At 40.0% G+C, this 25,174-nt stretch overlaps 1 protein-coding gene across 1 annotated transcript in view; it reads right to left on the bottom strand.

The window, feature by feature from the left end:
- tfap2d (transcription factor AP-2 delta (activating enhancer binding protein 2 delta)) overlaps window positions 1-25,174 on the bottom strand; it is a 125,320-nt gene that overhangs the window by 46,655 nt on the left and 53,491 nt on the right. The window contains exon 5 of the mRNA XM_043687491.2: window positions 23,583-23,701. Within this exon, the coding sequence (XP_043543426.1) occupies window positions 23,583-23,701 (119 nt within the window). The remainder of the gene's footprint in view (window positions 1-23,582; window positions 23,702-25,174) is intronic.

Below are 25,174 nucleotides of genomic sequence, written 5' to 3'. Positions count from 1 at the left end.
CAGCCTCATGGCCTAAGAAAAGACCATGTTCTTGCATAAATTCAGTCAATATACAGATCAGGCAACTGTGAGGCATTGTTTTCCAACCTTTGCTATGAAATGTGATTGTGAAATGTGATTGTGAAATTGGTGAAGGTGGTGTCAACAGGCCCCCATAGGAAATAGTGAGACATAGGACCATCCAAAAGCTAGCTGATGTGTCAAGGAGATAATTCGTGCACACAATGTAATGGTCATGATTGTTTGAAGCTCAAACTCTTGTTGTGCATCTTTGGACAATTAATGATCTGTCCATGATATGTAAATTGAAGCCAAATGAATGGCATTACTAAATCAGTGGAGGCACGATTACTCTAATCATCTCTAAGAGGCAACTGCGTCTCAGAAGGACTTCAATTTCAAAAGTCTTACTTCACTCCCAAAGAAATAAATATAGAAACTTGCTCCACACACTTTGAACACAGTGTCAGCCACTGTGTAAAGTTGTTTTTATTATTATTCAGAATGTGATTATGGGACTTGTTCATTGCTCATCCTTAGTTACCCTTGAGAAGGTGGTGTTGAGCTGCCACCTTGAACCACTGCAGTCCATTTGGTGTAGTTTCATCCACAATGTCTTTAAGAAGGTTAGTCCAGGCTGATCCAATGACAGTTAATGACTTTTGATTCGATATGGCAAGGATTCAACATTGTTTCTCGTTGTGAATGGCTTTCAGGCTCCAGTTGCAACACACAGATTACCCACCGTCCTCTATGTTCCTTTTGTTTTGCTGGCCCTGTGACCCGAATGATCTTTCAGTCTCCTCCTCATTTCTATTTGGCAAATAAAGTCAAAAGTCACATAACACCAGGTTATAGTCCAGTAGATTTATTTGAAATTACATTTAGGAGCACTGCTCCTTCATCAGGTCATAGAGTCATAGGGTCATAGAGATGTACAGCACGGAAACAGTCTCTTTGGTCCAACTTGTCCATGCCAGCCAGATATCCCAACCTAATCTAGTCCCATTTGCCAGCACTTGGTCCATATCCCTCTAAATCGTTCCTGTTCATATATCCAACCAGATGTCTTTAAATGTTGTAATTGTACCAGCCTGCACCGCTTCTTCTGGCAGCTCATTCCATACATGTACCATCCTTTGTGTGAAAAAGTTACTCCTTAGCTCCTTTTTAAATCTTTCTCTTCTCATCCTAAACCAATGCCCTCTAGATCTGGACTCCCCCACCCCAGGGAAAAGACCTGGTCTATCTACTCTATCCACGCCCTCATGATTTTATAAACCTCTATAAGGTCACCACTCAGCCTCTGACACTCAGCCTGTTCAGCCTCTCCCTTTGGCTCAGACCCTCCAAACATGGCAACATCCTTGTGAATCTTTTCTGAACCCTTTCAAGAAGGAAGATGAGAATTGCACACAATGTTCCAAAAGTGGCCTAACCAATGTCCTGTACAGCTGCAACATGACCTCTTAACTGCTTTACTCAATGGACTGACCAATATAGGAAACAGTACCAAATGCCTTCTTCACTGTCCTATCTACCTGAGACTCCACCTTCAGGGAACTATGAACCTGCACTCCTTGTTTCTATGTTCAGCAACACTCCCCAGGACCTTACCATTAAGTGTATAAGTCCTGCCCTGATTTGCTTTCCAAAATGCAGCACCTCACATTTATGTAAATTAAACTCCATCTGCCACTCCTCAGCCCATTGGCCCATCTGATCAAGATCCCATGATACTCTGAGGTAACCATCTTTGCTGACCACTATACCACCAATTTAGGTGTCATCTACAAAATTACTAACCATACCTCCTAAGTTCGCATCCAAATCATTTATATAAATGACAAAAAGCAGTGGATCCAGCACCAATCCTTGTGGCACATCACTGGTCACAGGCCTCCAGTCTGAAAAGCAACCTTCCACCGCCACCTTCTGTCTTATACCTTTGAGCCAAATAGCTAGGTCTCCCTGTATTCCATGTGGTGAAGTCACTTCACTTCACTTCTTGAAGAAGCAGCACTCCTAAAGCTTATGATTTCAAATAAACTTGTTGGACTATAACATGATGTTGTGTGACTCCTGACTTTGTCCACTCCATCCCAACGCTGGTGCCTCCACATATCAGCCCACGTTTAAGATTACTAATGTCATCATTTTAACCAGAGCTCATGATTTTAAAACGTCTTGTGACATTTCTCCCTCCTAATTTGCAGGCCAGAGTTACAAAGACATTGGAGATTCAGCTTGAGCCACCATTCTGGAGTTTCCAATTCCTTCATATTCACTATGAGATCCCATCCTACTATTAGATTAGATTAGATTAGATTAGATTACAGTGTGGAAACAGGCCCTTCGGCCCAACAAGTCCACACCGACCCGCCGAAGCGAAACCCACCCATACCCCTACATTACCCCCTTACCTAACACTATGGGCAATTTAGTATGGCCAATTCACCTGACCCTGCACATCTTTGGACTGTGGGAGGAAACCGGAGCACCCGGAGGAAACCCACGCAGACACGGGGAGAACGTGCAAACTCCACACAGTCAGTCGCCTGAGGCGGGAATTGAACCCGGGTCTCTGGCGCTGTGAGGCAGCAGTGCTAACCACTGTGCCACCGTGCCGCCCACAAATCTCCAATGGCACCCTATCACCTTCACCATTCTTTTAGTAATCCACTGTGATGAAGCCCATCCTGAGCGCTGAGTTACTCATTTTCTCTAGGATTCCTTATAAGCCCATTGAGAATTAATGACAAGGTCCCAGGACTAATCATGGTCCAGTGCCCCTGGACTGACTTTGCAGGACATGCCTAACAGCTCATGGTCCACCCTCTGAATTTATCTGTCCCCAGAACCCTAAATATGTACCTGTAATTCATAGGTAGAAGTGGGGTACTGCAGATTCTGGAGATTAGTGTCAAAATTAGACCGGTGCTGGAAAAGTACAGGAGGTCAAGCAGCATCTGAGGAGCAGGAAAATTGACGTTTCGGGCAGAAACCTTGCTTAGTTCTGATGAAGGGCCTGCTGTGCTTTTCCAGCACCACTCTAATCTTGACTGTAATTCACAGGCTCCTTGGATGTGACATCAGGTCTGATCGTGACCCAAACTCCAACTTCAAGGACATGCATGTTCAGCCTTTGTTTGGACTAAGTGACTGATGAACCATGGCCAATGCCTGGACTGGAATTGTCAAGCTTCCCGACTCACTGTAAGCCCCCTTCACTCCATTATGTACCACTTTGTTTTGACTTTCATACATGGCAATTTACTTTAGGTACATGCATTGTGTATCCCATGTAAACTGTTGGCTCGTGTTTCAGGTCTGATGTTGTTGTAGCATGGTGTGCTAGCATGATTTTGATTACGATATTTATATCACAAAACTAACATATGCTACAGTTAGCAGTTTTAAAATCTAAGCTTGAAAAGCCAAAGAAGTGATTTTAACTTACCGCTCTCTGAAACCAAATGAGCAGGAGTTAAAATTGCAGAACTAAGCACTGTCTGAAATCTAATTCACATCTCATAGAGTCCAACTTTAACATGTCACATGAACAGGCAAGAGGGACATCTTCTGGCAAGGAACAGGGCAACCAAATATGCAGGTAATGTCATTCAAGCCTAATGCATTTTTGTTTTAAACCACAGGGTTGGAAAGGATTGTGGCTTGCCTGCCAGGTCCAATCACAGGAAGAGAAAATGGAGCTTTTCCCTCAGTTACCAGTGGTAGCACCCTACTGTTGACATTGCCATTCCCCTTGCTGGCCGGTTGCCACCTGCCACCATTTTTGAATGGGAAACTAGCTCAGGTAGACAGAAGAGAATCAAGTCAAATGCTCTCTACACAAGGCCGAACTAGCCTCAACACCTCAGTTAGGAGAGACTGAATCTGAGTGGAAGTGGAAGGGACAATACAAGTTGAAAATTTTCAACTTGCACTCATCAGAACTAGGATTCAAGAAACAGACTTGAGGAAAGAGACCATTTTATATTAAAAAAAAGAGAAGGCTGGCTAATTGATTGAGGCATAATTGGCAATGGAGCTGCAGCAACAACAGTTAACCAACAATATTAATCCTCAGACCAGACAGGTAGATTCTGATTGGTCAGGATGTTACCATAAGGACCAGCAGGATTTGGCTGTCTCAATGACCCATTTTCTTGAAAAAGTTGTGATGTATGTACAAATACCTATTGCCGACATAAAACAGGGTGTTGAAAGTATTTGTGTCTGTCGTTTCTCCTGTGTGCAAATCCATCACATTTCATAAAATCATAGAATCCCTACAGTATGGAAAGAGGCCATTCGACCCATTGAGACTGCACTGACCTTCTGAAGAGCATCCAGTCCCTTATCCTAAACTCACATTTGCCACAGTTAATCCACTTAACCTGCACACTACAGCATGGTCAATCCACCTAACCTGTGGGAGAAAACCAGAACACTGAGCAGAAACCCACACAGAAATTGAGAGAACAGTCAAATTCACACAGACAATCACCCAAGGATGGAATTGAACCTGGCTCCCTGGCACTGTGAGGCAGCCGTACTAACCACTGAGCCACCATGCCACCCAATTCAATCCAGTGTACTCTGGGCACGGTCTGGATTCTTTCATAAATGATTTGCATTTGTAGAATTAGATCTAATGGTGGATATACTGCTCTTACAATATGAGTTGGATGAGCATGTGTTACCTGCTGCCAGCTGCAAATGGTCAAAGGAACATGCTGTTTGATATGGTGTGCCAGCTGTTGGGAAGTATGGACTGCATACCTGACATCACACTGGCACTGGAATTTGTATTTCAAATAATTCATTTTTGTGGTAGCAATTTTTTTATTGGTTTGACAGCCACATACTGTTATTGAAACTAATTTATGAAATGATCTATACTGTGCTAAGAGTTACACTGAGTGCTAAGAAGTGTAGCTTTTTAGAAAAAGGGGTTATGGAGACAGCCCATCGCTGCTGCAGCGACATGGCAATGTCCTGACCAATCAGAATCTACCTGCTTGTCTGAGAATTAAGATTGACAATTAACTGTTCGAGCTACATCTCTCGCAAATCAGCCCCCTCTTCTCATTTAGTATAAAATGGTGTCTCTCTTCTCAAATTTGCTTCATGCATCCTAGTTCTGATCACTGCAAGATGGAAATTTTCAATTTCTAGTTTGCTTTTAGCAATTCTAAAGTTCTGTATCACCAAACATTTATTAACTTCACTGGATGAATGATTCTTGGGCCTCGTTAATGCTCTAAGTACATGATTGCAAGTCCTATAAAGCTAACTGATGGAGTTTACATTCAATTCATAAATCTGGAATATAAAGCTAGACTTGCTGACAATAACCATGAAAAATAACACTGATTGTTGCAAACACCCATCTGATTCATTAATGTTCTTTAGGGAAGGGTTGTGCTGCTCCTGCCTAGCCTGCTTGTGATTGTAGGTTTATTGAAATGTGATTAACTTTTAAATAGCCCAACACTGAACTCAAAGATAATTAGTAAATAATGCTGCCCTTGATAGTGATGCTCACATCCCATGAAATACAAACAATAGTCCTGCTTTTCTTCACTTTTCCCTACTTCCCTAATCAGATTTTGTCCTTTTCCAATTTTCTTTTACATGATTCTGTACATCCTTTATCTGTCTCTCAGCTTTCTGCATTTTCTATTTTGAATCCAGTTTTGATCAATACTAATCTACATCACCCTTGAATTAACTAAGAATTGACTCCAAAGGATGTTTCTAAGCCAGTCAAGGGACTAAATACAGTAGTTTGACTTGGTCTCATCCTTCGGGCATCAGGATTAAAGTATTTTGCTAATGTTGGGCTGACATTCAGACATTTACATCAGGCAGCATGATATGTCAATAATCGAGGTAGCTGAGTATTACCAAGGCAATCTTGATGCTTTTTTTAGATTTTAGCTTTCTTAAAGAATCCCTATAGTGGAAATGCAGGCCATCAGCCCATCACAACCCTCTGAAGAGCTCCCCACCCACACCTACCCCCCTACCCTACCCTACCGCTGTAAACATGCATTTCCCATGGCAAATCCACCTAGCCTGCACACTATGGATAACTTAGCATGGCCAGTCCACCTAACCTGCACACCTTTGGACTGTGGGTGGAAGCTGGAGCACCCAGAGGAGATCCACACAGACATGGCAAGAATGTGTGAACTCCAGGCAAGCAGTCGCCCAAGGCTGGAATTGAACCAGGGTCCCTGGCACTGTGAGGCAGCCATGCTAACTATTGAGCCAACATGCTACCCCAAATCAAAATTCAATTTAAGAACCACTATATCAGAAGATTGATGATTCTGGAACTGACTTCCAAAAATTTAATTATACTGATTCCATGGGTTGGAATCCAAGAGCCATGACCAGGCAAGTTTCAGCTTGGGGAGCGGGAACATAAAATAGGTTGGGTGGCCATGCCCGATCCTTCCCACTCACTTCCAGCTGATCCCTATAAGACTGGTGAGGAGGAGCAGTGATGACAGCCATCAACAATCTCCATGGGCTTCCTGACAGTTTCAGCAGCAGCCACCACAGCCTTTTCTGGCACTACTCACCATCAGATTTGTTGGCAGCTCGGAAGAGCTAGGCTTCCTGTCCACTGAGGGATTTAAGTCCAATCAACATTTTTGGACTATTGGAGGAAACTGGAGCCCCTGAAGAAAACCCACGCAGACACGGGAGAATGTGTGAACTCCAGGCAAACATTCGCCCGAGGCTAGAATTGAACCAGGCTGCCCAGAGCGCACTGTAGCTGCCACACAGGCTCTTTAAAAAGTTGCTGGTTTGGAACTGAGGGGTGAACCGAGCAGTTCAGCCACTCTTACTGCCTCATATCATTCTCTGATCGGACAAAATAAACTCTGTCCATCTTTACTTCCATTACGGGGAGACCTTCGCACTCAAGGATAGACCTTTGACTAAAATTGAATATAATTCTTACAGGACAAAATTTAAAATTGGATTCATCTCAATGGTAATAATGGGGAGTTTTAACCTGATGAAATGGATGTTTTTCTGAGCAGATAGAGTTTGAACCATGTCAGAAATGCTGATATTTCAGGAGGACCTTGGGAAAACAGACAAGTGTGCCAATTAAATCTACAAGATGATGATTAGCTACTCCTTTAAGATTTGGCCTCTGTGGATTTAGTAGCTTTTATCTTCATGTCTTGATAGAGAAAATAATTGTACTGGATATAATATGTCTTCGACAAGCCATAGTGTCCAAATGATTTCTTCAAACATTCCCCATTTCACGTAAAGATAATTTCATGTCCCATTATTTGCAGCTACAATTTACCCAACAAATATTGTCAAAAAAGAAAATTATGACTGATGGACAGATTGTTTATACATTCTAACCAGTCCAACTCCTATCCCTTCCTATCCACATGGAGCATACAAAGGGCTGAATTTCCCATTTTCAGTTAGAATTTTCTCGAGTGATGGCTTCTGACATCTCAATCACACCCTGGAGTTGTTCAGCTACCTAGAAGATAATCACACAATTGTTGCAGAAGGAAGGCCATTGTCATCAATAGCTGGTCACTAGTCCACAGACCAATCAGCGACTTGTTGTTGGCCAAAACTCTATTTGTACATAGCCCGCTGGATCCAGGTTACCTGTAACTAGTTTCTACTGCTATTTGAAAAAACAGCTGTTTAAATAGCATCTACAATGACTGTCAGGTTACTTGCTTTTAAGAAGTGCAGTACTACTGAGTGTTGTAAGTGCTTCTGAGTTCCAAACCAAATTATGAAGTATATGTGAGTTGGTCTGAAAGCAGCCAAGATTATGTTGTGGGGTTGGTAGAACATTTGGGTGGGCAAAGTGTGGAGAAGTGTGGTGGCTATGGAGTATGCAGAGACAATGTGGTGAAGGTGGAGTTGCTATTGCTGTCAGTTAACTGCGATGACTTTCATGGCAACAGCAGACAACTTTCGAAAGCTGATTGGAGGCAGATGTTCGCAGGTAAAGGGAAAATGGGAAGCCTTCAGAAATGAGATAACAAGAATCTAGAGAAAGTATATTCCTGTCAGGGTGAAAGGGAAAGCTGATAGGTATAGGGAATGCTGGATGACTAAAGAAATAGAGGGTTTGGTTAAGAAAAAGGAGGAAGCATATGTCAGGTATAGACAGGATAGATCGAGTGAATCCTTAGAAGAGTATAAAGGAAGTAGGAGTATACTTAAGAGGGAAATCAGGAGGGCAAAAAGGGGACATGAGATAGCGTTGGCAAATAGAATTAAGGAGAATCCAAAGGGTTTTATAAATATATTAAAGACAAAAGGGTAACTAGGGACAGAAGAGGGCCCCTCAAAGATCAGCAAGATGGTCTTTGTGTGGAGCCACAGAAAATGGGGAAGATACTAAATGAATATTTTGCATCGGCAAAGGATATGGAAGATATAGACTGTAGGGAAATAGATGGTGACATCTTGCAAAATGTTCAGATTACAGAGGAGGAAGTGCTAGATGAATTGAAACGGTTAAAGGTGGATAAATCCCCAGGACCTGATCAGGTGTACCCGAGAACTCTGTGGGAAGCTAGAGAAGTGATTGCTGGGCTCTTGCTGAGATATTTGTATCATCGATAGTCACAGGTGAGGTGCTGGAAAACTGGAGGTTGGCAAACGTGGTGCCACTGTTTAAGAAGGGTGGTAAAGACAAGCCAGGGAACTATACACCGGTGAGTCTAACCTCAGTGGTGGGCAAGTTGTTGGAGGGAATCCAGAGGACAGGATGTACATGTATTTGGAAAGGCAAGGACTGATTATGGATATCGACATGGCTTTGTCAATGGGAAATCATGTCTCACAAATCTGATTGAGTTTTTTGAAGAAGTAACAAAGAGGATTGATGAGGGCAGAGCAGTAGATGTAATCTATATGGACTTCAATAAGGCGTTTGACAAGGTCCCCCATGGGAGACTGAGTGGAAAGGTTAGATCTCATGGAATACAGGGAGAACTAGCCATTTGGATACAGAACTGGCTCAAAGGTAGAAGACAGAGGGTGGTGGTGGAGGGTTGTTTTTCAGATTGGAGGCCTGTGACCAGTGGAGTGCCACAAGGATTGGTGCTGGGTCCTCTACTTTTTGTAATTTACATAAATGATTTGGATGCGAGCATAAGAGGTACAGTCAGTAAGTTTGCAGATGACACCAAAATTGGAGGTGTAGTGGACAGCGAAGAGGGCTACCTCAGATTACAACAGGATCTGGACCAGATGGGCCAGTGGGCTGAGAAGTGGCAGATGGAGTTTAATTCAGATAAATGTGAGGTGTTGCATTTTGGGAGAGCAAATCCTAGCAGGACTTATACACTTAATGGTAAGGTCCTAGGGAGTGTTGCTTAACAAAGAGAGACCTTAGAGTGCAGGTTCATAGCTCCTTAAAAGTGGAGTCGCAGGTAGATAGGATAGTGAAGAAGGCATTTTGTATGCTTTCCTTTATTGGTCAGACTATTGAGGGTTGGGAGGTCATGTTGCGGCTGTACAGGACATTGGTTAAGCCACTGTTGGAATATTGCGTACAATTCTGGTTACCTTCCTATTGGAAAGATGTTGTGAAACTTGAAAGGGTTCAGAAAAGATTTACAAGAATGTTGCCAGCATTGGAGGATTTGAGCTATAGGGTGAGGCTGAACAGGCTAGGGCTGTTTTCCCTGGAGCGTCGGACACTGAGGGGTGACCTTATAGAGATTTACAAAATTATGAGGGGCATGGATAGTATCAATAGACAAAGTCTTTTCCCTGGGATCGGGGAGTCCAGAACTAGAGGGCATAGGTTTAGGGTGAAGGGGAAAGATATAAAAGAGACCTAAGGGGCAACGTTTTCACGCAGGGGGTGGTATATGGAATGAGCTGCCACAGGATGTGGTGGAGGCTGGTACAATTGCAACATTTAAGAGGCATTTGGATGGGTATATGATTAGGAAGGGTTTGGAGGGATATAGGCCGGGTGCTGGGAGGTGGGACTAGATTGGGTTGGGATATCTGGTCGGCTTGGACATGTTAGACCGAACGGTCTGTTTCCATGCTGTACATCTCTATGACTCTATAATTAGGAGCTATACAGAAATTTAATGGGTTTAGCCAATAATCCGATATAAATGCATTGAAATAATGTCACAGCTCACTCGCAGATCCAAAACTTGCCACTTACACCCTCAGTAGAATTATTTTCTTGATGAGAATCTGATGTTTCAGTTTTCACCATATTGTCCCATCTTTCTCATCATTGTTCACAACATGCAAGGGAGCAGAAAATTTCACCCATAATGTTTATAGAAGGAAAATCCCTTTTACTTGACTTACTTTAATGATGTTATTGTTTGACCATAAATTTACCATTGCCAGTATAAAGGAATAAATTGCTTACAATGACGGTTAGCATTCAGCACCAGGAAATCTCAGGGACGTTTTAACACATATTTGACATTACTTTTGAAAATAATGTGAATGTCAGAATGTCAGGGTGAAAAATAACTACTTAGCCTGTAAAAGCTAATATCTGGTGTCCTAACTCTGCCACCACATCAATTAATTACTGTTTCAACAATTCTATTGTCTTTAATTTCATGGTCACTCTTAATCTTGAGAGTTTTAATGTTCTCAGTAACCAATGATTATTCTTCCACTCGATTAATGTTTCATATTGTGGCTCAATCAATCTAAAGATTTGTATATTCCTGGCCCAACAGCAGAAATGCAGCAAGGTAAGCATTCTGCCATCTATATCTGTGCATTTAAGCACTTTATATTTAGCATCAGGGCATTTGATTATCTCAAGTGGGTAATGATGGGCATCCCTGGCCAGCAATCTTGAAATTAGTTGGGCGCGGAGAAAAACTAACTTACAACAGCATAGCTGGGCACCAGTGACGTCCATAACCATTTGCAAGGCACAACTGTCTTTTCATCAATTTTAAATTCTGCAAAGGGTATCAGAAATGTTAGATATCATGAGTGTATCAATGCCCCTTCATCCAGGGTTGCTATGGAACCCTGATAGACATTATATTTTATGATGCATTTTCTTCATTTCCTGGCATTAGATCCCAGCCATAGAAGGGACTTTACAATCACCACATTCACAGCCAGAAGTTACAGAGGGAAAAAAGCATGGTACCATGGCTCCATCAAGATCATTTTAGAGCTGAAATTCAAAATATGTTTGGTTATTAATTATAAATTTGTACCTTTAATATAGAATTTAACATATTTTGCAAGTTTCTACATTTCTTGCAAGTTCTCTGGTTTTTTGTCCTGGAGGTTTGAATGGTTTACTTTTCCTATTTTATACACATAGCCTATTACTCATTACTCAGACTACATACTTAGCTTATACTTGTTTTTCTTGTCTCCATACTTAACCAAGAAGCGTAGTATGAAACAGACTACTCATAAAACAACAGCACATAAAGATGATGCACTGGGAGTGGATGGCAAAGAGAAGAAATTCACAGAATTTGTGCATAATATTTGGCATCTTGAAAAGATCTTGATGCATTTGGGTCAGGTTTGACAGTGAAGTTGACAATTTACATAGGATTACATATTGCATGAGTTTCCTTTTTTGCAACGAAGTGTGAAAGAGGGCCTGTTTTCAATTACCACACTAGCTCGCCCCCTCGATAACCTGAGCTATCATGTGCCAATCAGCTCATTAACAGCGGGAATGCAGAACTTAGGGAGTTTCTCAGCATTTCACAGGCCTCAACACTGGCAGTCCAGGTCTGCACAAGCTGCTGGCTGAGCAGAGACTGAAAACCTTTCGTTCCTAAAGAACACTGGTCAAGGTTAACTCCTAGGGTGAGGGTGGGGGTGAAGGGTGGTAGTGTGGGAGATTCCAATTGCAAGAAGTGATTTTTCTTAATAGGATGGGAGTTATGAAGAGAGGAATGGCAAGGGCAGAGAGAATAAGATGCTTTCACATGCCTTTTCCCCTAATCATCCTTCTGATATACTCTTGAATGGTACGATTGAAGGCCATGCACCAGTAATCTGACAGACAGGTCTCCCAATCAAAAACTGACCACCTTCTTTGTCTGCAGAGAAGCTACACTATTCGGATAGTGAGAGTTGAGGCCCTTAAGTGGTTATTAATTACTCACTTAAGGCTTCGATTGGTGCAAATCAGGAAAGTCCCCAACAGATATTCTTGCCTCATTTTAATTGATTATGCTGTAATGAATGGGACATGTATCTCACCAGGTGTAACTTTGTCAACTGCTTTCCCTTCTCCCCATTTCTTTTGTCATCTCTATGGAGAGGAAAATTCCATCCATTGTATCCATTGACTCAGTTCAACGAGTCAATGTTGCTCAACTCCAATGTCTTTACACCTTTCCTCATCTATATTTATCAGCTTAACTCTCTGTTCCCTTTTCCCTCACATATGCTTGTCTATTTTCCCCTGAATTGAATCTACACTGTTTCACCCATGCCGTGGTAGTGTTGTGAAGACATGGGTGTACTGTACCTTTAGGAGAGTTAAAAGCTAGCACAACTACCTGCTAGCACCAAGTGTTTTGAATAAGATGCAATGTTATATGTGGTCTGGCAGCTAGAGTAGCTGGTTGCCTGGAGATGAAAACAAATTTGAATTAGGCCAATCAGTTTAAATTATACCCTGAAAAATACCAAACTCCAATCAAGTTTGAATTTAGTATATTGACAAGCTTAAAACTCAATGATACAATCCAATGCTTTGGGGGTATAAGACTGGGGAAAATTGAACAGTTGAAGGAGAACTGCGAAGTCAATGACATCTGCAGACCGCCTGGAGAATAGCTCCCTTAAGGATACCCTTATCGATCAATGGCCTGTGAAGCAGAATCCCTAAGAAGAAACAAAGAACACAGAGGAAGATCTAAATAGAAGAATTGATGGCTGGCTGGTTTTGTAAACTTGATTTTTTGGTAAATCTTAATTGGGGGAGGGATTTATTGGACTAGTATTAAAGAAGGGGAGGCATGAGTTAGGTTAGAGGAAGGAGTTGTAAATAGTTGTTAGTTAATACTCTCTGTTATACTTGAAGAAATAAAATTGTTAATTTTTACTTTAACTAGTTCTTGGCCTCTTGAATTTTCACAGATTACTGCACAGGTTAAATCTTTTCTGTGTTGCTGGTTTAAATTAAGCACGGGTGTTTACCCCGTGTCAGAACAGTTTGGGGCCTCATGGTCAGGATATGAACTGGTTTAAACAGATTTGAATAGATTTAGGGGTACGAAAAATCCCAGCAGATTTAAACTCTTGCAGGTTAGTGTCCTCGATCTTTAAATAAAATGTAGGTGAGACAATTTGTTTAATTTTGGTGACTTGTGGTTGATTAAATTAAAAGTGCGAGAAATGGCTCTGAAAATTGCTAAAGGGGTTCTTGGATTTGAAGATGATTTTCAAATTTGCCAAGAAAGTTTAGAAGGAAAGAAAAAGGCCGTACTTTTAGAATTAGCAAATAAGTTAGATTTGGGTTTAACCAAAGACTGAATAGCTGAAGTTGTAAAGCTGAAATTGTAAGCGAATTACTCAAACACTTAGATGTGTCAGAGAAACAGACAGTGCAGTACAGGTAGAAAAACTTAAATTACAAGAGAGGAAAATGGAGTTAGAAGATAAACAAAGAGAAAGAGAGGGAGAGAGAGAAAGATACAAAGAAGAGAGGAAAGAGAGAGAGAGAGAGAGAGAGAGAGAAGGTTTTTAGCTGAGCAAAGAGAGAGAAGAAAAGGAGAGAGAAGAGAGAGAAATGAAGAGAATTTGAACTTGAGAAGTTGCTACTTAGTCAGCAAAGTCAAGTTAACAGGATGGAGGTTAAAACAGAAGGTCATTATATATAGAAATATATCAAAACTCTGCCACATTTTGATGAGAAATAGATTAAAGCCTTCTTTATTTCATTTGAAAAATTGGTGAGGCAGATGAGTGGTCCGACAATTTATGGGTAATGCTAGTTCAGACTAAACTGGTAGGCAGGGCTAGTGAGGTATTTGGTGCGCTGACAGATGAGGTGTCAAGAGATTATGTAGAGGTTAAACAGGCTATTTTAAGTGCTTATGAATTGGAACCAGAAGCATACAGAGAGCGGTTCAGAAACACAAAGAAGGAACCAGGTCAGACTTATGTTGAATTTGAAAGAATTAAACATAATTATTTTGATCAATGGGTGCATGCTTTGAAAATAGATAGGACCTTTGAGGCTCTACGAGAGATTATTCTGCTGGAAGAGTTTAAAAATTCACTTCCAAAGATAGTAAGAATCCACGTGGAGGAACAGAAAGTTCAGGAAGTGAGAAGGGCAGCAAAATGAGCAGTTGAGTACATTTTGGTGCATAAGACAAGCTTCCGGCCAGAATTTCATCCTGATTTTCCTGCTCCTCGGATGCTGCCTGAACTGCTGTGCTTTTCCAGCACCACTCTAATCCAGAATCTGGTTTCCAGCATCTGAAGTCATTGTTTTTACCTAGAATTTCATCTTGTAAGGGATAGAACTTGGGAGAAGGGGATACCCTACACTATGAAGCCAAGAGTAGAGACCATTTATAAGAAATTACCATAGGATAAAAACAAAGCCCAAGAGGGTAGGCATGACGTGAAAGGCCTCAGGTGTTTTTACTCTAATGGAATAGGACACAGAAAATTACAGAAAGGCACTGGAAAAAGGTGTTTTCACTGCCAGAAAGTGGGACACGTAAAGTCACAGTGCAAGTCGTTAAAGAAAGGTGCTGTGGGAAAAGATGTGATAAAAGAAACTAAGCCAGTGGCATTAGTGGAGGTAGTAAAGGAGACCCCAAGAAAAGCTGAGGAGCTGCAGGAGAATGCACAGCCTAGGCAGGGGCTGGGTATGGAGTTAGTACCTGATCTCTCCAAAGAATTGGCCTCTGTGGGTAAACTTTACTCAGAAAGAACAGGGTGAGAAGGACAAGACGTTGTAATTTTACAACATACAGGAGCTAACCAGTCACTGATAGTAAGGGATGAGCTAATATGCACTCTTTCTGATCTGTTACCCAACAGTGTGGTAATTTGTGGGATAGATAGATAAAAATTTAGTGCTCCCCTATATAAGATCAGGTTGGAGTGTCAACTCAAGACTGGAGAATTTACAGTGGGAATAGTTGACAGAGTGTCAGTTCCAGGAATTCAGTTTTATCTTGGGAATGATTTGGTAGGATCCAAGGTGGAAGTGACAGCCCTTATTGTGGAGAAGCTCAAGGATGACCAAGAAACCAAGGAGTTAAAACAGAAATATCCTGGTATTCTCCCAAACTGTGTTTTAACCAGATCCCACTAACATAAGTCACAGCACAAAGTGAAAAGTAAAGAGAAAGATGAAGGAATTAAGGTTTAGTTAGTGGATACCCCGTTTGACATAATGGTGCAGAAAAACCTGAACAGGCAGAAGGTCAGACAGAAGTGTTTACGCCTGAAAGACTAAGAAACTTGCAACAGCAAGACAAGGTGATAAAAGATATGTATGTGGATGCGTACTCTGAAAATACAGCAGAGAATATTCTGGAGAGTTGTTATCTGAAAGGTAGAATCCTAAGACAGAAATGGCAGGTTAGTGCAGAGAAGAAATGGGCCAAAATGCACCAGATTGTGTTGCCAGTAGCATACAGACAGCAAGTGTTACAGGTAGCACATGAACTACCTGCAGGAAGTCACCGAGGAGTACGGAAGACTCAGGCAAAGGTACAAAAACATTGTTATTGGCCTGGAATGCACAAGAATGTGGTTAAATTTTGACGTACATGCCATACTTGTCAAATGGTAGGTAAGCCACATTTGGTGGTACAACCAGCACCTTTGTTACCAATTTCTGCATTTGAAGAACCTTTCACACGGGTTATATTTGATTGTGTAGTTCCCCTCCCGAGAACTAAAAATGGGAACCAGTACTTGTTAACCATAATGGATGTGTCTACCAGGTTTCCAGAGGTAATTCCATTATGGAGTATCAAGGCAAAAAAGGTAGTAGAGGAGTTAGTAGCTTTCTTCACACAGTATGGGCTACCCAGAGAGATCCAGTCGGACCAAGGGTCAAATTTTACTGCTAGGCTGTTTAAGGAGGTTATGGATAGCTTAGGTATATAGCACTTTAAATTTAGTATGTATCATCCTGAATCCCAGAGAGCTTTAGAAAGGTGGCATCAGACTTGAAGACCATGTTGAGAGCGTACTGTCCGGACTACTTGACTGACTGGGATAAAGGTATCCCATTTGTATTATTTGCCATGAGAGATAACCCAAATGAATCTACTCAGTTCACTCCCTTTGAGCTAATATTCGGTCATGAAGTGAGAGACTCTTTGAAATTAATTTTTAAAAATGGACAGGACGAACGTCAGAGATCTTACATTTAGATTATGTATTGGAGATGAGGGAGAGACTAAATCGAGTAGGTGAGTTAGCTAAACAGTACCTAAAGAGGGCACAGTATAGAATGAAACAGGTTGCAGATAAAAGCTCTGAGACTCAGACATTTTCCCCAGGGGATGACGTGTTAGTACTGTTACCAGTGATAGGAGATCCCTTCAAAGCCAGGTTTAATGGTCTCTATGAAATTGAGAAAAAGTTGAGACAGGTGAACTATCCAGTAAAGTTACCACATAGAGAAAAAGGTATTGGGTATGCCATGTGAGCATGTTGAAACTGTATTATACTAGAGAGAATGAACTGGAGAAACAGATGTTAGTTACTGCACCATAGAGTGAGGAATCAAATCCAGATGATATGGATTTTGATGTGTCTCAAAGTACATTTAGAAATGAAGGAGTCCTTGAGGAGTTGGTTGGGTTAGTATGCTATCTGTCTCAGGAGCATAGAACACAGTTAAAAGATTTGTTACTGCAATATAAGGACATATGTAAGAATCAGATGGGGAGGACTAATGCTAGTGAAGTAGACATGGGAATACTGCTCCGATAAAACAACAACCCTATCGGTTTAATCCTTTTAAAGCCAGATAGGTCCAGATGGAGGTGGAGGCCATGCTTGACAAGGACAGCAACAAACCAAGCCAAAGCGAGTGGAGTTCGCCGATCGTCTTAGTTCCCAAACTGATGGGACTGAACGATTCTGATGGATTATCGGAAGATCAACACCGTTATAAAATTGGACTCATATCCAATTCCTAGATTAGACAACTGTATTGAGAAAGTTGGAAAAGCCAGTTACATCACCAAGTTGGATTTAATGCAGGTACCTTTTATCAGAGATGATGAAAGAAGTTTCTGTGTTTGTAACCCCAAATGGGCTGTATCAGTTTAAAGTGATGCTCTTTGGAATGAAGAGCACACCCGCCAAATTCCAAAGACTCATAAACAGAATTGTGCCTGGGTTAATAAACTGTGCAGCGTATTTGGACGATGCAGTGATCTTTAGTAAGTCCTGGAAAGATCACATGGTACAGTTGGCAGGACTCTTTAAATGACTACGAGAAGCAAAACTGGTGATAAACTTAAATAAAACTGAATTCACGAAATCAGAGGTGGCATTTTTAGGACATAACATCGGTTATAGAAGGTTGACCCCATGGAACGCAAAGACAAAGGCTATTGAGGAATTTCCACGACCAACCTCGAAGAAAGAGGTGTTTCGATTCTTAGGACCCATTGGATTGTATCGGAAGTTTGTTCCAAACCTCAGCAGTGTGGTGCTACCGTTAACTGATTTGCTGAAGAAGATCACAAAGTCTTGGTGGACAGAACCATGACAGGAGGCGTTCAAACATTTGAAGTAAATATTAATTACCACACCGGTTTTAGCTACAACAAGCTTTTCATAACCTTTTAAAGTTGCCATCGATGCTAGTGACATTGGAGTTGGAGCTGTATTCCTTCAGGAAGCTGAGGATGGGATTGAACTGCCAATTGGTTACTTTTTGAAAAAGATCAACATGCACCAGAGGAAGTACTCCACAATCGAAAAAGAGTTGTTGAATTTGGTACTGCCCCTACAACATTTTAATGTGTATGACGGTTGTGTACACGGATCACAATCCATTTACATTCTTAGAACACTTTAAAGACAAGAATATGAGACTATTTTGTTGGAGTCTTATGTTGCAGACTTTTAATTTAAAAACCATACATGTTGCGGGTCATAAGAATGTAATCGTAGATGCATTATCATGGATTTAACTGAAAAAGTTTAGATGAGATTTTTATTTATTTAATGTTTTATATATTATAGGTATATGGGAAGAAGTTAAGGTGAACTTATATTAAAGTTATCTGTATGTTCAGGTAATGCATTTAAAGAATAGAAAACCAATGAAACTATCTTTTCATTATGATGGTTCATTTTTTTCTTAAGGGGTGAGGTATTATGAAAATGTGGATGTACTGTACCTTTAAGAGAGTTAAAAGCTATCAGAACTACTGACAGCACCAACTGTTCTGAATAATGTAACATGTGGTCCAGGAGCTAGGGTAGCTGGTTGCCTGAAGACAAAAACAAATTTGAATTAGGCCAATCAGCTTAAATTATACCCCGAAAAATACCAAACTCTAATAAAGTTTGAATTTGACAATTTCATTGACAATCTTAAATGTCAATGACATAATCCGATGCTTTGGTGGTGTAAGACCAGGGAAAATTGAACAGTTGAAGGAGAACTGCCAAGCCATCAGCATCTGTGGAGTGCCTGGAGAATAGCTCTTTTAAAGATTCCTTTATTGATCAGTGGCCTGTGAAGCAGAATCCCTGAGAAGAAACAAAGAACACAGAGAAAGATCCAAATAGAAGATTCGATGGCTGGCTAGTTTTGCAAACTTGAATTGTTGGTAAATCTTAATGGGGGGGCAGTTATTGGACTAGTATTAAAGAAGGGAAGGTAAAAGATAGGTTAGAGGAAGGAGTTCTAAATAGTTGTTAGTTAATTATTCTCTGTTTTACTTTAAGAAATAAAGTTGTTTTCTTTTTACTTTAACTAGTTCTTGGCCTCTCGAATTTTCACAGATTACTGCACGGGATCAGTTTTTTCTGTGTTGCTGGTTTAAATTAAGCACGGGGTTTACCCTGTGACAGAACAGTTATGAGTTTCACATTCTCACCATACTTTGAGTGAACAAGTTTGTTTTGAACTCTCATGGCCACTCATGTAGTTATGCTCTTTTCCAGAAAAGGAAACATTCTTTCTGTAGCTACTCCTGTGAAAAAAATCATAATTATGAATGTATCTATGAGATTGGCCCTCAGTCCTATTTTTAAAATGAAGGATTCCCCGCTTGTCAATCATTGTGTCTTCCTTCTCTGCTTTCCTTCCAGTTACTCTCCATCCTTTTAATGTTATCAAAATGTACTACTTCTCACTCAACTGTGTTGAACTTTACTTGCCAATTATTTGACAATACTTCAAACTTAGTAATGCCCTCGATAATTTGCTCCTCCTCAGTGTTGACTATATTCTAATTTAATGCCACTCACAAATTTAAACAGAGTACTCTTGATTCCAAAGCCCAAATCATTAATATTAATTATAAACACAATTTATCCCAGCACTGCCATTGTAAATAACTTAACTCTCTCTGTCTAATTTCTGTCTTTCAGCCAGCTAAGAATCCATTTTGCTCCTTGTCCCCTCAATCCACGTTCTCTGTCATTATTCTATAATCTAATATGAGGCACATTACTAAAGATCCTTTGGAAAAAACAGAAAAGAAAAATGTATCCACTGCATTAACATTGACAACTACTGCTGTTAGCTGTTGGAAAAAAAAATCAATCAGATCATTAAAGCAAGATTTTCATTTCTAAAATCCATGCAGATTATTCATTTTGTTTTGGTTTCTAGTTGTTCTTCTATTCTCTTCTTCATAGGGATTCCATTCTTTTTCCTTTTTCAATGTTAAGTCAACTGATTGACAATTCCTTGATTCCACTTTTTAAACATAATAATACACGAGCAATCTAACATTCTTTGTGTATTATACATTTTTAAATGAATTATTAAATATGTGGAGTAATGCCACTGCTATCTTGGCCTTAGATTCTTTTTAAAATGTGTGGGTGTAATACATTTGGACCAGGTATCTTCTTTGAGTTTGATTAGTGGTATGATAGTCATTTGGTACCACAGGATTTGAGCATTGTAGAAAAAGGACATTTTGTTGGAGCACTTTGTCTTGCACTTATCAGTGATTCTACGAAAACGACAAATTTGAAAGGAAAACATGCCTTTCAGCAATGCTAAAGAACAACAATAGCTTTCCAAGTTTGGATGGTGAGAGGCTGTGAGGGGAAGTTGCAGATGGTGGTGTTCCCATGTATCTGCTGCCACTAGCCTCCTCGATGGTGATAGTCATATGTTTAGAAGTTGCTTTCTAAAGAGCTCTTGAGAATTTCTGTAGTGCATCTTATGGATGGTATGCATGGCTGTTACTGAGTATGGAAAGAGGGAAATAGGGAAAAGTGAAGAGAAGCAGAATTTTTTTTGTTCCATGGGATGTAAGTGTCACTATCAAGGGAAGTATTACTTGCTCAATTACCTTTGAGTTCAGCGCTGGGGTATTTAAGTGGTAACCACATTTCAATAAGCTTACAGTCACATGTGGCTAGGCATGCACAGCAAATCTCCTTCCCTAAAAGACATCAGTGAACTAGTTTGATTGTTGCAAAAAACAATGTTACTTTTCATGGTTATTGTCAGCAAGTCTAGCTTGATATTCCAGACTGAAGAACTGAATTTGAATTCCACCAATACTCACAGCTTTAGCTGAAGCCTTAGAATTGTTCATCCAGTCCTGTTAATAAATGCTTGGCAGTACAGAACTTTAAAATTGCCTGTGGATGTGGTGCCAATCAAGCAGATTGCTTTGTCCTGGATAGTATCAAGCTTTACAAGTCTTGTTGGAGCTGCACCCACGCAGACAAGTGGATATTGTTCCACCACATTTCTGACATGTGCCTTGTAGATGGTGGACATGTTTTGGGAAGTCAAGTGGCGAGTTACTCGCTACAGTATTTGAAGCTTCTGATCTGCTCACATTATTTATATGGTCATTCCAGTTAAGTGCCTGGTTAATGGTAACCACTGGGGTGTTGATAATGTGGGATTCAGCAATAGTGAGACCATTGAATGTCAAAGGACAATGGTTAGATTCTCGCTTATTGGCTATAGTCATTGCCTAGAACTTGAGATGACATGAATGTTACTTGCTACTTGTCAACCCAAACTTTAATATTGTCCAGGTCTTGCTGCATTTGGACATGGACCACTTCAGTATCTCAGCAGTCGTAAATGGTGCTGAATATTGGGCAATCACCATTTTGTGAACATCCCACCTTCTGATGGAAGAAGGTCATTGATGAAACAGCTGAAACTGGTTGGATCTAGGAAATTGAAGAACTTCTGCAGAGATGTCCTTGAGTTGAAATGACTGACTTCCAACAATCGCAATCACCTACTTTTGTGGAGAGTGGAGAGTGATAATCCCATTGACTTGAATTTTGCAAGGGCTCCTTGATGCCACACTCAGTCAAATGCAGCCTTGATGTCATTGGCAATCACTCTCACTATACCATAATGCCTTATATATTCAGGATCATCCAGAAAGGCTGTCAACTTGCAGAATCACATCTAATGCTGGATACATTAGATGTGTGCATTGTGAAATTGTGTTGGTTGGATACACAAAGTATCTTGAAAGGGACATGTTTCTTTGATACAATCTACCAGTCTTTGGGAGGTATGGCTTCAGACCTGGCATCACATGACACTGAAATATATTTGCCAGACGACTAATTTGTGTGACAGGCAGAAAGATTTTTTGAATTGATGGAAACAGCCTGTAAGCAGCAACAACCACTTTTGTTGCTTCTACACTGTAGCAGCATGAATCAATCAGCTTCACTTATTGCTTCATTGTTTGAAATACATTTATCTGAGGCAGATTGGGTATTTTTCAGGATCAAGAGTAACCTTCTTAAGACTTTTTGATTAGCTTGCATAATATATATATAAGACATAACCTGATCAGCTTATCCAATTATTCTCCAGAATGGCTTTGATTGTTTTGTTCGATAATTCTGAATTTGCAACGAATTATGCTGACAACTAATTCAGATTTTCCATCAGGTTTGCAATATGGTGTACATGCTAGTGACTGGAAGCTACATATATTAATACACATAACCATGTTCTTTGCAGGTGGAAAGGATGACAGCCCTCACTGTACCTGTTTCGACACAATAAAATAAGTGACAAACATTCACTCATTCATTTCTCTGTGGAATGCACTAATCAATTAGAGTCAATCTGCCCTGTTTAAAATTTAAACTTGGCCTGGCTGTACACTGTCAATCAGCATTAATAGGTGAATTCACCTTGGCAACACCTCTACAAGTCAAAAATCACTCACTGACCAATTAATACGTTTCTCTCATGTTGTATAAGTATCATTTATCCTTTGAATTTTTATTCTTGTGAATGTCCTGATGAGTGCAAGATAAAAACTTAAATAAAATATTTATTTTCTTTCAACAATTCTCATGCTATTACACAGGTAAATATGGGCGATTGAATTTTAATTACACTTGTCTGATTTCTATACCTGATACCTTTCAACGGCAAAAGATTATTCCAAGAAAATGGCAAAAATGGTTCGAAAATGTCTGTGAAATCACTTGATAAGAAATTGAGGCAAGTCCAGTAGACTAATGTGGAATAAATGAAACTATCAGAACTAACATTACCATTTGATCTAAAAACATTTAAACCAGGCAATTGAGTATGCATTCAGAAATCTTCATCTCCTGTTTTAATTCAGATGAGTGTAATAAGTACTCATATTGAATATCATTGGCTGCCTGCAACCGTGCAGATTGTAAAGACAGAAGAGCTGGACTTGAGAATATTCAAAAGAACCATTTTCAACAGCTGCTTTTCAGTGTCAGAGCAGGGAGAAGTGAAATTGTAACACAATAGCTGGAAACAGTCATGTTGTTCTCAATTTATCAGAAGTCAACATTGGGTGAAAAGGCAAATTGGAAAAATAAATAATCAATGAAAAATCAAAGACATCTATAAACTTTACAACTGCTGAGGTGAGGAATCAAAGGGAGATGGGGGTGCAAAAAGAAGGGAGTTAAATCACCTTTCTTCATCTGGTTAACACCATTAGTTTATTCAATATATTTAATTTTAAGTGAATTCATCTCTTTTGTGATTTCACGTATCAGTGTTATATTTATCTGTTCTAGTTTCCTAAAAAATAGTAAAATGCAATAACTTAATATTTTTGCCAATTCTGGAAGAATGAGCCAAATATACCAGTTGGAAGATTTATGTAAGGAGGAATCAAAAAGTCTTCAGCGACTAAAATTTGGTCCAGTATTTTTATTGTTATAGTCTGTGCTTTACTGATTATTCTTCCCTCAACACTCAACACTCAAGGCACTCAACAGATAATTATCTCTCTACTGCTGAAGTAAAACTTTCAAAGTACCTTAACAAACTCTCAAAACATAAAGGGAAACTTACGATTGGCATCAATAAATTAAAGGCACCAATTCTTTCTGAACGCTGCCCTTACCTTCAACCAGTGAAGTGAGCAAGGTGACATTAGCTGCTTTTCGTCTGCCAGCTGGTAAGTTCAGTCCCAGTCTGTCCAGCTTTTCTCGTAAACATCGTCCCCCGTTCTTAGATTTTGCTCTGTAAATATTAATATCATTCAAAGTTAATGTTATTGACAATGAAAACACTGAAGCATAAAGGAAGAACTTTACTTGGTAAATATTAGCTAAAATATGCTTTGGAATGTACAATTGGCCAATTTCTTTCTTGTCCAGCCTCTGAGAGCCTCTGTAAAGACTTTGGAACTGATTTTATCAGTCAACATTCTCAGAAATAGACTGTCAGCTTTTAATGTGTCTTGACTGATTTTGGGTCCATGAAAAATAAGATCAGTATTTTGTTTTAAATTAACTGGTCTGACAAATTTTGGCATATCTTTGGAGCTGGTGAATCTTCAGCTTGGGTCTTCTGACCCAGTGATAGGGACACTACCATTACACCACTAAAGTACTTCAGGTGGATAGTGGATATTTTCTAATCAACCTGCTCAGAGGTGGTATTACACTAATCTATTGAAGGTGGGATTCCAATTCAGGCATCCTGGTCCTCATGGCGATGCTAATACTGCACCAAAAGACCCTTTCAAGTAGGTTTTTAGATGTTAGTAATCAGCCTGTTTAAATGTATTATCTTATACCTCTGGAGCAGATGGAATTTGAACCTGGACAAGGGATCTAAACTGTTACCACATGTGTTTGACCACTAGCAAAAGTTAAACAGGCGCCTAGCTGCCTGCTTTGTGATGGTCTAGTCAATAGCACCTTCCTTACCAATAGCATTGTGTGTCAACCCACAACATGAAGACTGCAGCAGTTCCAGAAGACAGCTTCCTACCAACTTGTCAAGGGCAGCTAAGGGCAGGTAATAAATGCTGGCCCAGCCAACGATACCCGCATCACATGAATGAATAAAAATAAAAATTCAAGTTTAGGTTGAAGTTGTGTGAAGGTCAAGAAATAGTTCACAAAGATTTTCTTTATTAATGCTTGCATTGTGCAGAGTTGGCCTTTTAATTTTGAGATCTTTGCTTTCAGCTCGGTCTAATAGAATGGAAGTCTATTCTCTCTACTGGCTAAAAGGATTCCATGTGAAATGAATTTTGTCCATGTCAGTCCAGTTCCTTGTGAGCATGAACCTGCAACAAACCTCTGTGCCTAAGTATAAACAAGGAAGTACCTTGCATTTTCATGTTTGATCCCTGTTGTTAAATAGGAAATTGTGGAAAGGCCATACAGTCACTGCAAAGTCCACAAGGTAATGAATGAAGTAAACAGTGAATCAGTTTTTGTTGTTATTTATTCGGAATAAGTATTGATCAGAGCATTGGGTAAACTGCCATGCTCTCCTTTAAACTGTGTCATTAGGCCTTTTGTTTTCCAACTGCAACTTCAGTTAATTGTCTCACTTGAAATAGAGCATTTATTTCAGCAGTATTATCAGATTAGCCTAAGTACTGAAAATGTTTTGACTTGAAAATATTATTGTTGGAAAAATATAGGTTGGAAAAAAAAAGTGGTGTGCAAAATAGATTGGAATAATATCTGATTGCTG

Source organism: Chiloscyllium plagiosum, unplaced genomic scaffold (genome assembly GCF_037043375.1).
Source record: "Chiloscyllium plagiosum isolate Xiang-an unplaced genomic scaffold, Cpla_swu_hap1 HiC_scaffold_3, whole genome shotgun sequence".
In the NCBI taxonomy this organism is placed as follows: domain Eukaryota; kingdom Metazoa; phylum Chordata; class Chondrichthyes; order Orectolobiformes; family Hemiscylliidae; genus Chiloscyllium; species Chiloscyllium plagiosum.
Note: the sequence above shows the minus strand (reverse complement) of the source record. Positions and strands in the feature narration are given on the sequence as shown.